This window comes from Andrena cerasifolii, chromosome 11, assembly GCF_050908995.1.
Source record: "Andrena cerasifolii isolate SP2316 chromosome 11, iyAndCera1_principal, whole genome shotgun sequence".
Taxonomy (NCBI): domain Eukaryota; kingdom Metazoa; phylum Arthropoda; class Insecta; order Hymenoptera; family Andrenidae; genus Andrena; species Andrena cerasifolii.
In genome coordinates, this window is record NC_135128.1 from 11215895 (window position 1) to 11232902 (window position 17008).

The following is a 17008-nucleotide window of genomic DNA, read 5'->3' on the forward strand; positions in this document are numbered from 1 at the left end:
GGTCAGAGAGACCATTGGCCGATTTAGGTTGGGACGCGGCGCGGCAGATACTTAAGCAGACAATTGGTTGTCATTGACACACAAAACCGTTAGTAACGACTGTGACGATCGCTTCGTCGTAGAGGGTCTGTCTTATTAATCATCGCGGACGGTCCACGGATCTCGCCGAGGATCCTGCGCGTATTATTTCGTGCGGCTCTTAATGCGGGTCGTCAAACTGATCAAGCTAATGCGGACGGGTATGAAGAAGGAACCCTGGGGAATGCTGTAGCCAGAAGAAATCAGTAAACGCCTTCACTGCTCGAAATAGTTGGGAGATTGCCTGGTCAACTGAGATCGTATCGATCCTCCGAAGGCCACTTATATCGAGCAAGTTAGAAGAAAGCATCATCTCATTCATCTTTTCGTTTCATCACCTTGTTGTTACTCGGAGAAAATTATTACAAGCTATCTCTTACACTTTGAGACTCTGGCTACAGCTTCCCGATTGAAACGAGCTGAGGCTCTACTGCCTAGAAAATTTGACAACGCTTAACAAGGTTTGCGAGCTGAGCGTCGAACGACATCTCCTCGAGGGACTAGCAGATAATTAATCGTCGCAACTAATCAACATTCCGCCTAAGGATAAGGCGACTGTTCCCGCCTGATTAGGTACAAGTCCTAATCGATCAACGGGCAATGGTTCATAGAGATTCATGGACTCACCTCGCTCTTCAGATTCAATGGGACGTCGCACGGAGCGTCCAACTCGGCTTCCGGTTTCATCTGATGAGACAGCATGCTGTAGCTGTGCTTGGGCGGTACGGCGGTCGCCAACATGTTGGGATGCTGCAGATGCTGAAGACGAGGCTGGAGATGGGGCTGGTGGTGATAAGGCGGCGACAATTGGGTGTTCAGAGTGCGAAGATCAGCTGGCGGGGAAGCGGGCGCAGCGGTACTGCTCTGTTCCTCCTCGGCCAAACCCTCCGCCATGTCAGGCTTGCATCCCGGGGACTCGTAATCTGTGAATCGACCAAAACTCTCTGAGGACCGATCTAATAGTTGGAATCGCTGCGCGCTCGCTCGCCAGCCTCACGCCATTCCATAATGCTTGGGACATAATTTGTGTAATTGGTCGCGGGACGACGTCCAACGTCGGCTGACGCGATGACACTTCGATATTACCAACAGTTTTGCGGTGGAACGTAGATTAAACAATGGGTTCTTTGAGTGCTTTCTTATGCTGGCTAATTTGAAGAAAAGACTCGGGAACAAAGGCTAGGGTACTTCAATATCCATCGAATTGAAGGGAATTGGGGAACAACTTTAATGGTAGGGATGCAGGATCTACTGATTTGTGAAGATTGACGTCCAAAAGAGGGGTTAAAGAGTTTAAGAGTACACAGAACTTTATAATATATTGGACAAATTCAACGGCAGTAATTCTTCCAAATGCAAATGCCCAAACAGAAGATACCTCCGCGATGTAACTCATTGTCAGTTGAAATGGCGATTAGATTCGAGGTTTGGCAGACGATCTAGCATGCAGGCATTACAATTGGTGGCTGTTAGCCAAAGACACTCTACAGCCCCCAACCCTTTTCCTGACTCCTAAAAGACATCATACTACTGCTAGGTCCACCCAGAATCTCCTAAATCATTCACATCCAGGGGTTGAAACGGTTCCGAGAATAACTGTTTTAAACCGTTATATATCGGTTCTGACTGAAACAGTTATGAAGAACCGATATTCTAAATAACTGTTATAAGGAACCGAAATTTCTAGCTATACCGATTTCGGTTACGGTTCTGCAGAACCGATATTATATCGGTTCCGTAACGCTTATATATCGGTTTTATAACAGTAATGTATCCTATGTGTTAGGCATCAGGTATGCGTAGTACGTTCCAAAATATTTACGATCAATGTCACATTTGTTTACTGGAAATTCGATTTGTTTATGTCTTTTTATCGCTGGGCCTCGCTATCTAGTGTCTCTCTTTTCAAAACTCCATCAATGCAGGAAAAGCCGAAATGAAAGACAGCATTTGTAAATTAAGTATTGAAAAGAGAAAAATAATTAATATAAAATTAGTAGTAAGTTTGTACATATTAGGAAAGTTATTGCTGTTAGTGTTAGCAATACTTTAAATTAAGTGTCAAATTAATATTAGTCGTAGTGCACAATAGGTATTAGTGATATTTAAATTAGAAGATTATAGTTAGAAGTTGCTCTGCAAAAATTTTGGTACCGATGTATACACAATTTATACTTTATTTAAATTTTTAAACACTTAAGAGGGCACCCCACATTAATAAGGGTTTAACTTAAACGTAACTTAAAAAAAAAATTATTTCAAACTACTTTTGAGAATCAATTTATTCTTCACAGATTTATTATTTAATCATAATTTTAACGGCGCTTACGAATGGTTGAGGCGAGCCCAGCTCATAGCGAGGGTTTACTGTATAACCGATATATAACCGTTACAGAACCGATATAATATCGGTTCTGTAGAACCGGAACCGAAACCGATATAGGCCAGAACCGTTTTCACTCGTAACTGTTTCAAGATTATTTCGGTTCTCATAACTGTTTCGAGAACCGAAACCGATATCATAACTGTTTTCAACCCCTGTTCACGTCCCCATATATTACCCATCCGACACCAACACACTCCTGTGCCACGATCAAACTTCCACCACCATCCCCAGGCAAAGAAGAACGATGCAGCTCGATCGACAGGACGTCAAACTCGGGGCAGCCGAGCCAGGGACTTGAAAGGGCGCAGCGACACGCATAAACGCGATACTAATTAAACGCGGGATCTCCCGCCAGCCGTATCGAAGCGTAGTGCGTGCAGCTGTTAAGAATGCAGACAGTGGAAATTGGAAGGAGGCCCGTTCATCTTCCGACTTCAAAGCAAAAACATTTGCTCGGGGAGGCGTCGAGGAGGAGGGCGCGAAAGGGGGATGGTGGAATCCAGCGCCGCTGCGCTTCGAGAATAAAATGGCCCGCCACCTAACAGACACCTCGCATTTATCTGGCTAATTATTTTTAATCTAACCGGGCCGTTAGTAAGAATTCAAGGGCAATGAAATCACCGTCTCCCAGAAAGAGCACCGGCGATCATCTCTTCCTCCCCCCTTTCACCGGCCCCGTTTGCCCACGACTTTCGCCGAAGGATACATCGTCGAAGCCCCGCGTCTTCGTGTACTTGCTGAACGCAACTAACAACATCTGCTTCTATTTTTGCGCTGGCCCGAGTCCAGCGGTTCAGTTTTTTAAAAGCGGTGCGCCTATGACGAACGGCTGGATGGATCATCGAGCGGAAGCCCGGGGTGGTAGAGAGAGACGAGCCGGTTATTCTGGACAAATTATTGTCAAAGGGCGAGAGCGCGCCTTCTGCCCACCGGCAGCTACTTTGTTCCTCATAAAAGGCGTTTTATATAATGGCCGTCGCGGCAAATATTTCTCGGCCGGGTTTTTTAAAAACGGCGGACGCCGGTGGCAAAGGTGGCGGGCTCGAAGGGGGCCCCCGAGCGGGATGGCCGCCTGAATCGCGGCCAGACACACGTTCACGGCTCTGAACACAGGGTCTTAACGCGACGTTACACGGCACGTAACACGTAATTGCCGTGGTTCTGTGTCGCGGTGCTTGGGTTGCGTCACTCGCGACCATTTCTCAGAGTATTGATTAAGGAGGACGTGATTCGAGAACTGTTTTCTTCAAGAGTTGACGGGGGGAATCTTTTGCGGGTTAGGTCTGGGGCTCGGGAGATTGCGACGAGAGATTTTCTTCATAAATTTCACTTGAAGAGTTTTAGCGTGACGTGATTTATGATTTAGCATTTGTGTGATAGTAGCTTAGCGGTAGAATCGTTATGGTACCCACAGCTCTGATAAGTGATTGGGTAGAAGGAGAGGTATGTGTTTTGAAAAATTCTAGTTCAAATGCCTGCGAGTGATAAAAATGGGAAATTGTCGATATCGAGCGTTGGAATCACTGTGCGCCAGAAGCAAGGATCTTCTGGGTCGAAAATTCTCCACAGGAATGGTACCTACTAACAAGGGAACTTCACGCATCTGCACCCACCGCTTGGAACGCAACTTTATGGGTTTATAAAGTGACTCAAGACAAGAACAACGATGTGTTTCATTCGTCGATATGAAAACTAACCTCAAACTCAAATAGGCACTCTCACTCTTTCGCGTACAACTCCTAAAGTACAAGAGGCAGAGGAAAATGTTTCAAACAAAAGTTTAATGGTACAATAAGAGCTGCAAACCAGCGTGAACGAAATTTTGGAAAAAAATATTTATGTTAGGTATATTTTTTTTTTAAGCTCTTTTCAAAATTTTGATAACGCAGGTTTATAGCGCTTATTGTACCATTAAACTTCTGTTTGAAACATTTTCTTCTGTCTCTTGTACTTTAGGAGTTATACGTGAATATGGGAGGGCCTATTTGACTTTGAGGTTAGTTTTCACACGCTTAAAGGGCTCAGAAAGTTGCGTTCCAATCAGTGAACGCGGGTTCGCGGTGTTCCCTTGTAAGGCAGCATACAGTGAATGCTGGATGTTTTCGCGTGGAAGAAAGCAAATTACTCCCGTCTTAAACGATCCCCTCGTTTCGAAAGGATCCCCTGTTGACGATGGTCAGTCGGAGCTCTCCGACTTGCCTGACTTTTTCCCCACTCGCGGTCGTTAATTTCCGTTGGAATCATATTAATCGCTCTAGGGCTGCGTCCGTGAAATTACTAGACGCTTTAACCACCGGCTGTCCGATCCGAATTCGTCCGTAACGATTATTATATCGCGACCTGAGGTATAATGCCGGGTATTCCGAAAGCTGGCCAATTAGTATCGTCGATTTGGATGGTTTAATGAGAGTGCGGTTTCATTAGCGTATCGCGTCGGCCTCTCGATCCCGTGATACGTGAAACGTGAAGGAGAGTCCTTCCAGCGGGACGAAGAAATCGGCAATGATTATAACCGCGGCCGTTCAAGTGTCATTGAGCCTTAATATTTGAAAATTGTTACCTTCGCCGCGGCCAGGCCTACGAGAGGCGTTGCGCTCCTGCCCCGGTTTAGAAGAGGATTAATCACCGACGAATCCCAAAACTCCTCCGCCACCATTACCGCTGCATGTTCCTTTCTGGATAATTATACGTCCAATTGGAGAATATCTAGACGACTGGTTAAGCTACTATCAGCGGCGATGGGAATTGGGAATGTAAACGAGAAAAATTGAAATCATCAGCTTCTCAATAAGCAAGTTGGTAATTATTTAGTTTTCGAGATATTCTCAAGAAACTGTGATCGGTAGTTGGTTCGGGTTGGATGGTTGAGCAACCTCCTGGGAGGGGTGGCGCCACCTTTTATGAGATTTAAGACAAAAAATGTGTAAATCTCCCAAATGTTGACGGCCCGCTAAACCATATAGCCAGAACCATCTACCGTTCTGTTGCGAATATCGACTTTGCGGCTTTGCGAAAACTGAAGCCGAGCGTCGACAACATGCATAGGAAAAAGTTGTTCGGAATCATACCCCCGACCACATATTCGAAGGTCATCGAAATCCGTGAGTACTACCCTTATGTAAGTAATTACCAGCAAACCGAACTTCAACAGGGTGGGTGCATACTACGTCGTAATCCACTGATAAAATTTCGTCAATGCCCGCCAAGATGATGCTTCTTGACAGTCTACCGAGCTGTACTCGTAACAGAGGTCCGTCCACCGGTCAATTTTCACAGCGCACAAGTTGACTGGTCTATCCTGCTGATCGGGCAACAACGAGGATCGTCTGCTTTCACTGGGTGCATCCTGGCATGTCTCCTCGAGCGATAATTGCCGACGGGATCACCCGGTGAAAGTCCACGTAATCGAATATGCAATTAAAAACACCGGGACCATTGATACGAGGATCGCTCGAGTGTCTAGGGAGGCAATTAAAACGCGTGCATTATGCGACGAGCCGTCACGAGCCCGATCCGAGTTTCCCACCCCTCCCGACCCCTGATCAGACGTTTAACCACTGAAAGCCACCCTCGGGGCGACTTGGTCGCGACTCCCGGTGTGTCCCTCGACTTCCAACCCCCACCCGGGTGCTCGCCAGGGTCCTCTTCCTTTTTCGATATTTCTGGTCCTCGCTCCGGGGCTGGTATCGTGTTTTCGCATTATCATCCTGCTGGCCTATCCTGCCGGGCCGACAGGAGGGTACCGAGCGATCGAGGGACGAAAAGGATGACCAGGGAGCGGGAGGGAGGCATCGCAGCGTCAGCGACGCCGGCAGCAGCAGCGTACAATTAAGGGGGTTGATTGATGTTAATTCAAAGGGTAATTAAGAATGTTGCGCATAAAAATCCGGTAATTTATGGTCATTGGGGATAATTATATGTTGACCAGCTTGTAATTGCAAGCGCTTCGTGGCCTACAACACGTATAAGCGTCCAGGGAATTGCGGGTAGCTCCTTCGACTGGCCCTACCTTGCTTGTGTACGCGCGAGCCTCTCCACCATCAACTGGCTTCTTCCCCGGGATCGAGTGTGCGTGTGTAGGTGGGTGGGTGGAATATACGGTCTCAGATCGCAGCTTATTATAGAGGCTAGTAGATAAGGTGGGTTTAGAAACAACCGTGCGCCTCTGGCCAGCAGCTAGTTCCTACATAGTCTTAGCCTGCCTCCCTCGGCCCGTCTCTGTCTTTTGTTTCTGTCCCGCAGTACCTCTGTCTCGGTCCCGCTCGACGCTCCAGGCAACACCGAAGTGCGTGTAAACCGCCCAAAGTCCGGGGCCGACGATTTATGAGGGCGATTCGCAGCCGCCAAGACTGCGGCGGTTTTAGAATTTTAGGCTCGGTCCAATTCGCCGCGAAAACGCGCTCCGTTTCTGGCCGACCAGCCTGCTCCTGCGTCGCCGTGCCCGCCGACGAACACTATAAATAACCGGACGCGGATAATCGCCATATGGCCGCGCATGCCGCGAGAACTACCCGCCTCAGACGCTGGCACGCTTTACGCGCCGATTCGATTTCCTGGTGTACCGTGTCGCGATGGTAGAAACTCGTTAATAGCTCTGTTTCTACGACGTTTAGCAGAGATGTGGGTGCTAGCAGCGACTCAGATTGGGAGAGGGGCTTTGGGAGATGGAAGGAGGAGCAGGAAATGGTAAGTAATTTTGAAGGTGTTGCGAGATGGGTAGGAGGGACACGTCGATGAGTTTGTTTGGAGAATGGGGACTCGTGGGGCCGGTGAACTGGGAAAGAATTGTAGTATTTCAATAGTGTTAGGTTGTTGCAAATGGAATGGCCGTTTCTGATTTTTTAATTTAAACTTTTATGAGACAAACCTAATACGTACTTCATCAATCAAAATAGTCACCATCGACTTTAATACACTTTTCCCAACGCGAAATAAGTGCAGCAATGCCTTTCTGAAAGAAATCCAGAGTACGAGAGGCAATAAATTCAGCGAATGCAGTGTTTACATCCATTTCTTCTCGTCACAAGTAATTAGTCTATGTAATAGGCTTTTATTATTATGACGAGAAAACAAAGAAGATTTTGTTGTTTTCAGTAAGTTCATGTGGGACCCATTTGTCCAGCTTTTTTACTTTTCCCATGGCCTGTAGATGTCGGGAAACAGTTGAATAGTGAATATTCGTTCTCACTGCAATTTCCCGGACAGTTAGGCGTGAATCCTCTTCAACCATGTCTTTCAAAATAGTGTTTTCGATAGCTGTTGGCTTATGGCTGCGAGGCATATTTTCGAGGTCTGTATCACCAGAACGAAATTTTTCGAACCAACGCCTAGTGGTCCGATCACTTGCAGTACCATTGCCGAATGCAGTAATTATATTCCGCGTTGCCTTAGCCGCACCGTGACCAAGTTTGAACTCATACAAGTAAATTATTCGAATTTCCTTCTTTTCCATGATCAGTTAAATCGGTTTTTAATTACGTATACTGCGCAATATAACAGAAATTATACACGCCACATCACGTGTGAGACATGTACTTTTCAAATGATACAAATACAACGCCATCTGCTCGGAACAGAGTTAAGCTACAAAGCCGAGAAGTTTAAATTGTAGAAAACGGCCATTTCATTTGCAACAACCTAATAGATCACGTGGAAGATGATGTAAAAGTTGGACCTTGGAAAATTAGATGAGGATTGACCTGAGGAAGGGTTGACAGTGTTTAGTGGAGGCGTTTGTATAGCCTTCTAATCAAAATCATGACATGTTCTGCAGAAATTGAATAGTACTTTTGGTGTTGCTTCATGAAGATATCCAGTTTGCGTATCATTGTATGAGATAGAGAAATAGGAATGCAGAGATCCTTAGACAGGGAGAAAGAGTGGTGCTCGAATCGTTAGACGAAGGGGCAAGGTCGTCCACGAGGGGTTGGAAGGAAAGGAAAAGGCGCAAGGGGAAGGGTGAAAGCGCAAGAAGGCAGCGATAACCCTCGTACTTGAAACACGGCCAATAAAATGATCGCAGCGGGACCAGTTGGCAACCGCCCATCGCGACATTGTCCTTGCAGAGTCCTCTTTTCACGATCCCGTAATCAATCGAGCGGGCTAATGGCAGCGCATAATCGCGGCTTTGTGGCGCCTGCACCGCGCTTGTAAATGCTAAAGAGACTGTGAGCGGAAAAAAGGCGTGAAGCGCAGACTTGAACCGAGTCGGATCGCTGGAATCAAGGGTGACAAGAACCGCTGCGAAATTCGTGCGAGCTCGTTCTTTCCGACTTCTATGCGATCAGAATTGCCCTCGTCCCTCTTCTCAACATGGACAGTCGGAGCAGATGACTTATTAGAATTACAAGAAAATCCTCAAACATGTCTAACTCCTAATGACAATTATTCAAGAATTTCTAGAACAACTGCACTTTAGAAACTTAGGAACCCTACTACCACTAATTCCTCGAGCAGAAAGTATTGACTCACACCACTCCCATTTCAAGAAACTACTTAACTCACTCGTTAGATATTCAACCTTTCCATTTCCTTTCGTGAACCAGTAACATTCAACCCCCCCAACCCTCTTATCACACCCTCGCACGCCCACGAAGCCCACTGGCACCTCGTTCGACAACGTCAGAAGAGCGAAAGGACTCACTCCTTGCGCCGCTCCTATTAATGGCTCAGAATGGCCCGAGCCAGCAACGATTCGGTTAAACGTCGTCGCCAGTTGCCGAGGCAAGTTGCTGCCCCCGGGGGAGAGGGTCGCGGCGGTATCGAAGTGATTCGAATTAATCTTTAACGCGCGTACGTACGTAAGCGCGCCGGCTAAGTGCCGGCCGAGGTAATGGTCGTTTCGTGCGATACCATTCCGTCAGAAATCCGAGGGGCTTTGTCCCGAGTCACGAAACGCAAGGATTAAACTGAACAGCGACCCGTTAATGCGGCTGTGTGAACGCCACGCCGAGGATACACGACCGCCGCGGACGGGTGTGCGTGAACGCAACCTGGACCTTCGATCGCCGCGAGTGTCCATAAATCGGCAGCGAAAGGGGGATCCGAATCGGCATCCCTGCGCTGTCCAAGATGCCTTGATTGGGCTGCACACTCTGTTTATCGCGGGTACCGAGAATTCGAGAATTGGGTGCTACTTTAGGCTGCTGAAAATTGAAACGTCGAGTGTTCAGTCTTCAGCCTGGGTACGCGATTGACGATAATTGCTGGGGATTTTCTTGGTGTTGGGAGAGGATGCTGGACGTTGGAGGCTAGGAATATAATTCTGAGAGATACTGTGACGTTCTTGGTGGGCTTCGTGGTAGCTGTGCAGTGGTGGATTAGATGGAAGGTAAGGTTCTAAGACTTGGGTACACGTGTTTGATTTTGGCGCTGTCTTAGGGTACCAAAGGGAGAAGATATAAGAGTTTTAGCAGAAAATATTCTGCTACTCGTGCGATAATTGCTTTTTATTAAATTGGGTATCCATTGACGAACCTACTTAATAAAACACACCATCAACAGAGTTCATGAAAAACAACGAGCAGGGTGGTTTGCACTGAAATAATCCCATGGAAGGGAGGGGCGGGGAGGGCGCGGCAGCATTAAACTGGTATCAAAATTTGCCGCTGACGATGGAAAATATTATACGGTAGGCGAGCGCTCGGCGATCCTCAGAGGCGCAGGAAGAATATTTCATGTTTTACGGCGCCAGCGTCGTTGGGGTTGCGCCGGACAAAAAAAGTGTCAGCCCGCCGGCTAAATCAGAGCCGTGGAGTGCATTAAACTCCGAATTACCACAAATAGAACTTTAACCGCACATGCCCATTATAATGGTACCCCCTGCTGAAGATGTATTTACGTACTAAACCGCCTTCGCGGCTCACGCTGAGTCGTTGGAATTAACATCTGGCCCAAAAACGCGCTGGTCGGTTCATTGGACCCTTTTTCTCTCCCCCCCATGTAACGGGATTAACCGTCCTGTTTGCAGGGTACCTCGCACTTATCAATCGAGCGTGCCAGAAAATGTCCAAATCTGAGTCACAAAATTGCTCCCTCAACCTAACGGTTACGTCTGCTCGAAGCACGAGTACACTTCTGTCGCTGGCTTCTTTCAAACGTGAATGGTAATCCACGGACGAGTGGATACAGTGCACCAACTTGCACAGTATGGAACTGGAATCTTTAACAAAATACGTCACGTCTAGCGCGGACCATATTTCCCCTTCTCCTAGTAATAAATACAAGCTACTTTAACCAGAGAAGGAGTAGCGAAAGGGTAATGGATTCGCTCGAAATCCCTCAGCGTGACAGTGGCAAAAATGAAATACCAGAGGAGCAACTGATGAAACAAAGATACGGGGAGAAATAAAGAACCACGAGGGACAGGAGTACAAGTGGACCACCAGCTACCTCACAAAACGGTCCAGTTATCCCAGCGCGGAGGGGCAGAAGGAGGAAGAGACAGAGACTGAGGAGGGAGTCATAAAATATGTGCGGAGCATCGGGGCCATCCTCGGAGGAATTTAAATTCTTCCCGGGACCCTTCTGGCCGACAATCGCGCGCGAAGAAGTCCTCAATAGGGCGACGAGGCACGGAAATCTGCCGAGTGCTTTTACACGCAAATTAGGTCTATTAGGAGCATCGGGCGTACAAAAACACTCGTGCCGGAGCATCACTCTGTGTCCCCCGACGCAGCGCGAGCCTGCCCGCCCCGTTACGCACGTGCGTGCTTCTTTATGAATTATTAGAATTAATGACACCGCACGCATCGCCTCGCGCTACAGGGCGTCACGTCGTCCAATTGCGAGTAGGAGCGGGGACCAGGCTCAAAGGAAGAAAGACTTGGAGCGATAAAGGGTTCCCGCTACGGCAAAGGCTGCTCCACGGACGCTAATTCTCAAGTATAAAACTGCGCCGCGTTCCGTGCGCCGTTTCAACGCGAGTGTCTACGTTCCAAACCGGAAGCTTGAATGAAATGTGACTAGGGACGATGTCGGGCTACCGTTCATTCAATGCATTCAAGGAATGATGGTGCAAAGAATGGGTAGGGGACTTGGCATTCAGGGGAACTGAGTTTTGTGAGGTTCGATTTCGGTGGACTGGAATCTACTGGCAATTATCAGGGTGAAGTATTGGCACTTTGAGAAGTGTTTCGAGGCAATAGGAGAGTTGATAGTTTATTTAAAAATGTGTGAAATCAGTCGAGGCACGGGAAACCATTTACAGAACATAGAAACGAAAAGGAAGAGGGTATCTTTAAGTAGGTAAGAGGAAAGTGGAGCTTTTAGACGAGAATATTGATTGATCAGACGCAAAGGGACGCGTGTGTCGTTGATTAAATACGCGATATCGCGCGGAGCATCGGGTGGGAAACACTCGATTCACATTTGACGCTCGGAAGACGGTGGCGTAACTTGCTTAGGCGGCAGTGATTCGTGAGTCGATAATCGATGGAGGGCGGCGGATGGAAAATAGAGAAGCAAGGCTACAAAGCGAGCTGGAAGTGGGTAAGTTGTCGAGCGAAATGTTATCGCGCGCCGGATCGTCGGCAGGGGTTGAATCGGGTAAGAGGGAGCCTGAATGGGGCTGCAAACGGGGGTTGACGAGCCGAGGGAAAAGGAGAACAGAGGCAGAGGATAAACGCGGAAGAACGGGGAGAAATGTGCAAGGATTTAAGAAGGGGAAGGCATCGATTACTTTCCTTGACCTCGACAATATCCACGTTTCCTCCTCTGTGGCTTACGAACACTGGCGAAGCACATGTTATGTGTCCCTTGTCAGCTACTGACTCAATAAAAAGAAGACGCTTGCGCGCAGCTATAGTAACACAAGGATACCGTCTTCCCTCTTCCCTTAAATGGGGACTGAAAGAAAATTTGGAAACCTGCTTGTCTTATGGCAATTTTTAAATACAAAAGTACTAATTATTAATCTTTCTATCAGAATGAAAAAAGTCTAAAAGTTCCTATTCTGAGATTTGTAAAACTTCATAAGGCTATGTGTCAAAGGAAACTTTCAGCAGAGTTTTTAAACAGAGAAACATGACTTACAATTAGACTTAACAGAGTAAATTCGATAGGGTGTTACGTCGAAGTTGCTGAAGAAGAAGCTGCATTCACAGATGTTCTGCATGATAACTACTATTTTTTAATTTTGAAAACTACACTGCAAGATTGAAAGTACTCATAATCCTCACAGAACACGTTTCGGAGGCCTACCACCCTCATTTGAATACACTACATCCATCCCCACATCTGGTACCCAATCCACCAACAAAACACAAGTACACCGGGATTTCTCTCCGGAAGTATCTTTAATTCTAAGGCCTATTGGGTTTCTCCAAATTCCCGTCACCTAAACGCCAACTTACGCGGAACGAAAAGGATCGCAGGACGGATAAGAAGAGCTCAACAGCTTCCCCGTTTTCTTTCCCGCCAGCGGCTGTCCCAGCGATATCGCGAGTCGAGTGCTTCCTTTGGGATTTTCCGCCTTCGACTCTCCATCAACCGCCACTTTCCTCCTCTCTGTCTCCCTTCCGCTCTCGCGTCGAGTGAAACGGCCACTCTCCCTCCTCCGACCACCCCTCCAACCCTCCCTCTTTCGTCCACTCGCCCATGGTCCCGAGGCGGCAAGCAAAGAACTCTTTCCTACTAACCTCCGGGTTGCTCGCACTGATTTTCTACCCTCTGCACCCTTCCCGTCCACCCGCCTGCCCCCGCACACCCCCTCGCCCGCCACCTCCTCCAGCTATCCGCCCTCAACCCCCGCGGCGTCACTCGTAGTCACGCTGCCAACACGTGCTCCTGTTTACCTCTCCAATCACATGGTCCAGTACGGTGGGACCGGTGGCCAGCCTGGCTTCAATGACGGTGTCATTTCATCGAAAATATATCCGGGATGCGTGCGCGCCGCCTGGTTAATTGGATTCATGACGAGTGCGCGCGCGATACGCTGCGTGGCCGCGTTCGAAAGCGGTTTTTGACACAGCCGATAGGTGTTGTTTCTTTCGGGGAGGATGCAGTTATTTTTCAGGGGGTGGGGGTGTGATGATTGAATTCGAGTGGAGGCGGGATGGGTACTGTAATTTGGGAAATTCTGTGTGGTGTTGCATGTTTCGGATCCCTCTAGGGAGGAACTGTTTTTAATTCTTTTTGAAGATTGTGGGGGTTGGTAGAAATTGATGATCGATATTGAAGTGACGATACTTAGGGTGTTTGATAAAATGAGTATGGTAGTTTCAGCTACTTGGCAGAAGGAATTGGCGATAATGCATTGCAGGGACTTGGATTTTATACTGTATGAAGGGTTTGGTATTTCAAAACGTGTTTTAGCTTCTGTAGGGATGTAGACTCTCTTATAAGTAATTCTTGGTTTTGATAGAATCACTGAATCTAGATATTACTGCCTGATCTACATATAAAGAACCTACAGAATCATCTATTGGTTTTTCCAAAATTCTTTGCAAAGCAGTGCTACTTGTTTGACGCTACGCATCACAGTAATAAGCAATAAAAATTTAAATCATCATATTCCTCTACTCTTTTATAACTACCCTTAAACCCAGAATGTACATAGCATACTGACATCACTATGACTGACTATCACTATCAATATATTCCTTATTCCTAAATGTTGATACTTTATTCCTTGCCATTCAAACATTCCCTTAGTCATCCCCGCATGTTTCATTATTCAATCGCCATAACAACCAGCATTTCACGAGTTATTCTCAGAGATACCCCTCTACCAATTCCCTGCCACTATGTGCCTACAAGAAATATGATCCAAGCACAAACTGTTGTCTCTCCCCCCGTCGACAGAATCGATCCCCGGGTATCGTGTAAACGAAGGTTAAGAACCCCTCCGCGGCCCCGTAGCGTTTACCTGCTCAACCTATCCTTCAATTAGCATTTTCAGGTCACACACGGCGCAGAAACACGTACACACGATCATGCATAATTATCACTCTAATTATTGGAACGCAGCTAAGTAACCGCGGGGAATTATCGCCAGGCTTCGCAGCGAGCTGCGCAGAACCCGACGTCGGTTTCAATCCCTCGCTAGCCGACATTCCCGCGTGGCCTGGCCCCGGAGTAACTTTCTTAATTACTGAGATTAACTTAATGGTATCGGAGCAACGATTATCGCTCGCGAGCCTCGCAATTGCCGGCCAGGATATAAATACACGTTGGAGTTTTGAGTCAGAGTTTTGACAGAGACATTTTAACGCCTCGCCGATAAACCCTGGCCTCGTCTGAGAGAAAACCTCAAGACACGATAAAATCAAACAATTTCACCGACATTTCAATGACCCGTTCGGGTCACTACGAAAATCTCTCGCTCACAGAAACCATTCTCATTCTCCAATTCCACCTGCTATTTTTCCTAATTTCACATCCATCCAAGCGTAAAAGATATATTCAACCGATACTGGCTCTGTCTTATAATTAGGGACGAGTAAAGTGACGAATTGACACTCACCAAAGTTGACCTGTAGCTGATGTACGTGGGACGTCGTCCTGGCGTAGGTTCTGCCGACAGTTCTGATTTATCTCGCACGTTGCCACCTGCTCGATCGAACCGAGTCTCGATCCCCAGGTACCAGAGCGATCGTGGTCCTCTCAGCTGGCGCAAGTCGACCGCCTCTCCGTCCCTCGGTCCCCGCACCTTTCTCCACGTGTCTCTCTCTCTCTCTCTCTTCGCCCTTTCACGAAGCCCCGGTAATCTTCCGACAACCAGCGGCGACGAGCAGCCTCGATGGCGGCGGTGGACCGACGTCGACGGACAAACGATTCACAAATACATCGGCCGCCGGTGACATCAGCCTACTTAATTACGGCTGGTAATTGCGAGTAATTAGGAGCGATTAAGAAGCAAACAGTTAATTGCTCGCGGGGCTCGATAGTGCGTCGGGGCCGATTCCTCGATCGTTCCCTCGTGCCGTGCACCCGGAAGCGCGGTGCAAAACGGTCCCGCGAAAAGCAGCGGGCTGCCAAGATAAGGTCCGCTGCGAACGGAGCTCAGCGCGGAGTCGTCGCGACAATGGAGCGGCTTCGACGTCCGCCCGTTCACCTTCGAGATAACGCACGCGGGACGGGCAACGGGGAGGGAGCCTTCTTTTAATGCGATTTTAATTATTCTATTTGTCAGCGGGCTGCGCGCACGGAGCGTGGTTATCGCGCAATTTCACGTCGGAGAGCACACAACGGCGTCGGTCACGTGCGTGTCGTAATTACCCCCGGCCACTCGCTGGCGATAATTAGGAGTGTATTATTGTCCGAGTCCTTGTATGATCGCCTGCTGCTTGTATCGCGAGTAGTAGGTCGTCGCTGGCGGGCTGGCCTGCTCCTTTCTTGCCGAACGCTCTTCGCGTTGATCAATCTTCCGCGGAACGTCTACGTTTTATTGCCGTGCAATTAACTCGGCACCACCTGTCCCGAGCACCTGCCACGTTTAATGCCTCCCGCACGTGGCCCCCGCGGCAATATATTTTCGGGCGGACACGTGCACGCGCTACCCTGCAACGCACCAGAAGTCCGACGATCAAGCGTCTCGGAGCGACGCGAGTAGCTAAATGTCCGGCGATAATGTCACTGGTCAGACGCGACGCGCGGGCACAGTAGTCTATGGCGCGGAGCGGTCAGACGGCACTCCGTGCGCACTTATTCCACTGGATGGCCCCAAGTGTCGATCGCCCAGCCGCCAGGGAACAGTGTCAGTGGTCTAGGGAAGTGTCGCGAACGCGGCTTTCTCGAGTCCACGTGACGAAGCAGGCCGGCGCACGCACCTCTACGCTCTGATTCCCTGATCACTGTTGAACCACACACTCGCTGGCGGATCACAAACACCGTCTTCGATACTTCCAAGCGTCTTCTGCTTGCTGGCCACTCGGACGGTCCTATCGGTCTGCCAGCGGTGTCCGTTCCTTGTCCCGATTGCCTCCAATTCTCTCTGCGGACCGCTCGAACGAGACTGACGCGCCCCAGGGATGACGGCTGAGGATGATCCAAGGACAATCGATTGGCTCGGCTGGCTGCTGGATCACCGCTGCGAGGACCCGTGACCTCGTGTCGCTTGGCAGCGTGGTGTGCACGTTGCGCGGTCGAAGCTCGGCGCGAAAACTTGGACCTGAATCCTGACGGTCCGCAGTCTGGCTGCGTAGTGGTCCCGGTGTTGAGTCGAGGGAAGGCGACCCGCCGGTGGATTCTCTCCCGCCTAGTTGCCAGCCAATGCTAGGCTCTGCTGGAAGGGGAAACGGGGGCGGTGCTGGAGGCGGTGCCGATGCGCGGAGGTGGTCCGCGAGTTACTCCGCGAGATCCCCGTTGTTATGATTGTTATGAGTGTCCGAGCTGCCCTCCTGCGAGGCTGCTTTTGGGGGTGGAAACGCGCGCGCTGAGAGGGACCCAGCGCGCCTCTGCCCCCCTTTTTCCATCCAGGTCCTCTCTCCCTCGCCCTGTAATAGAACCAGCACGAGAGCCCGAACGAGCTCGTAACCGTGATGCAAATCAGCCCGACGGGGCTGAAGAGTACTTCGCCGGGGACGCCTCGGGAGGAGCGAGTCC

General features: G+C 48.8%; 1 protein-coding gene across 6 annotated transcripts in view; it reads right to left on the reverse strand.

The window, feature by feature from the left end:
* The window catches only part of Pdm3 (POU-domain protein pdm3), a 175452-nt gene extending 158801 nt beyond the window's left edge, over positions 1-16651 (reverse strand). For 4 of the 6 annotated variants that reach the window (XM_076823509.1, XM_076823507.1, XM_076823512.1 and 1 more), the window contains exons 1-2: positions 14928-16650; positions 706-1001 (exon numbers count right to left, since the gene is read on the reverse strand). In XM_076823509.1, the coding sequence (XP_076679624.1) occupies positions 706-972 (267 nt within the window). In that variant the 5' untranslated portion in view covers positions 973-1001; positions 14928-16650. Of the gene's footprint in view, positions 1-705; positions 1002-14927 lie in introns of all 6 variants that reach the window. The other 2 variants (XM_076823511.1, XM_076823506.1) reach the window with 1 other exon arrangement.
* Positions 16652-17008: the final 357 nt, after the last annotated feature.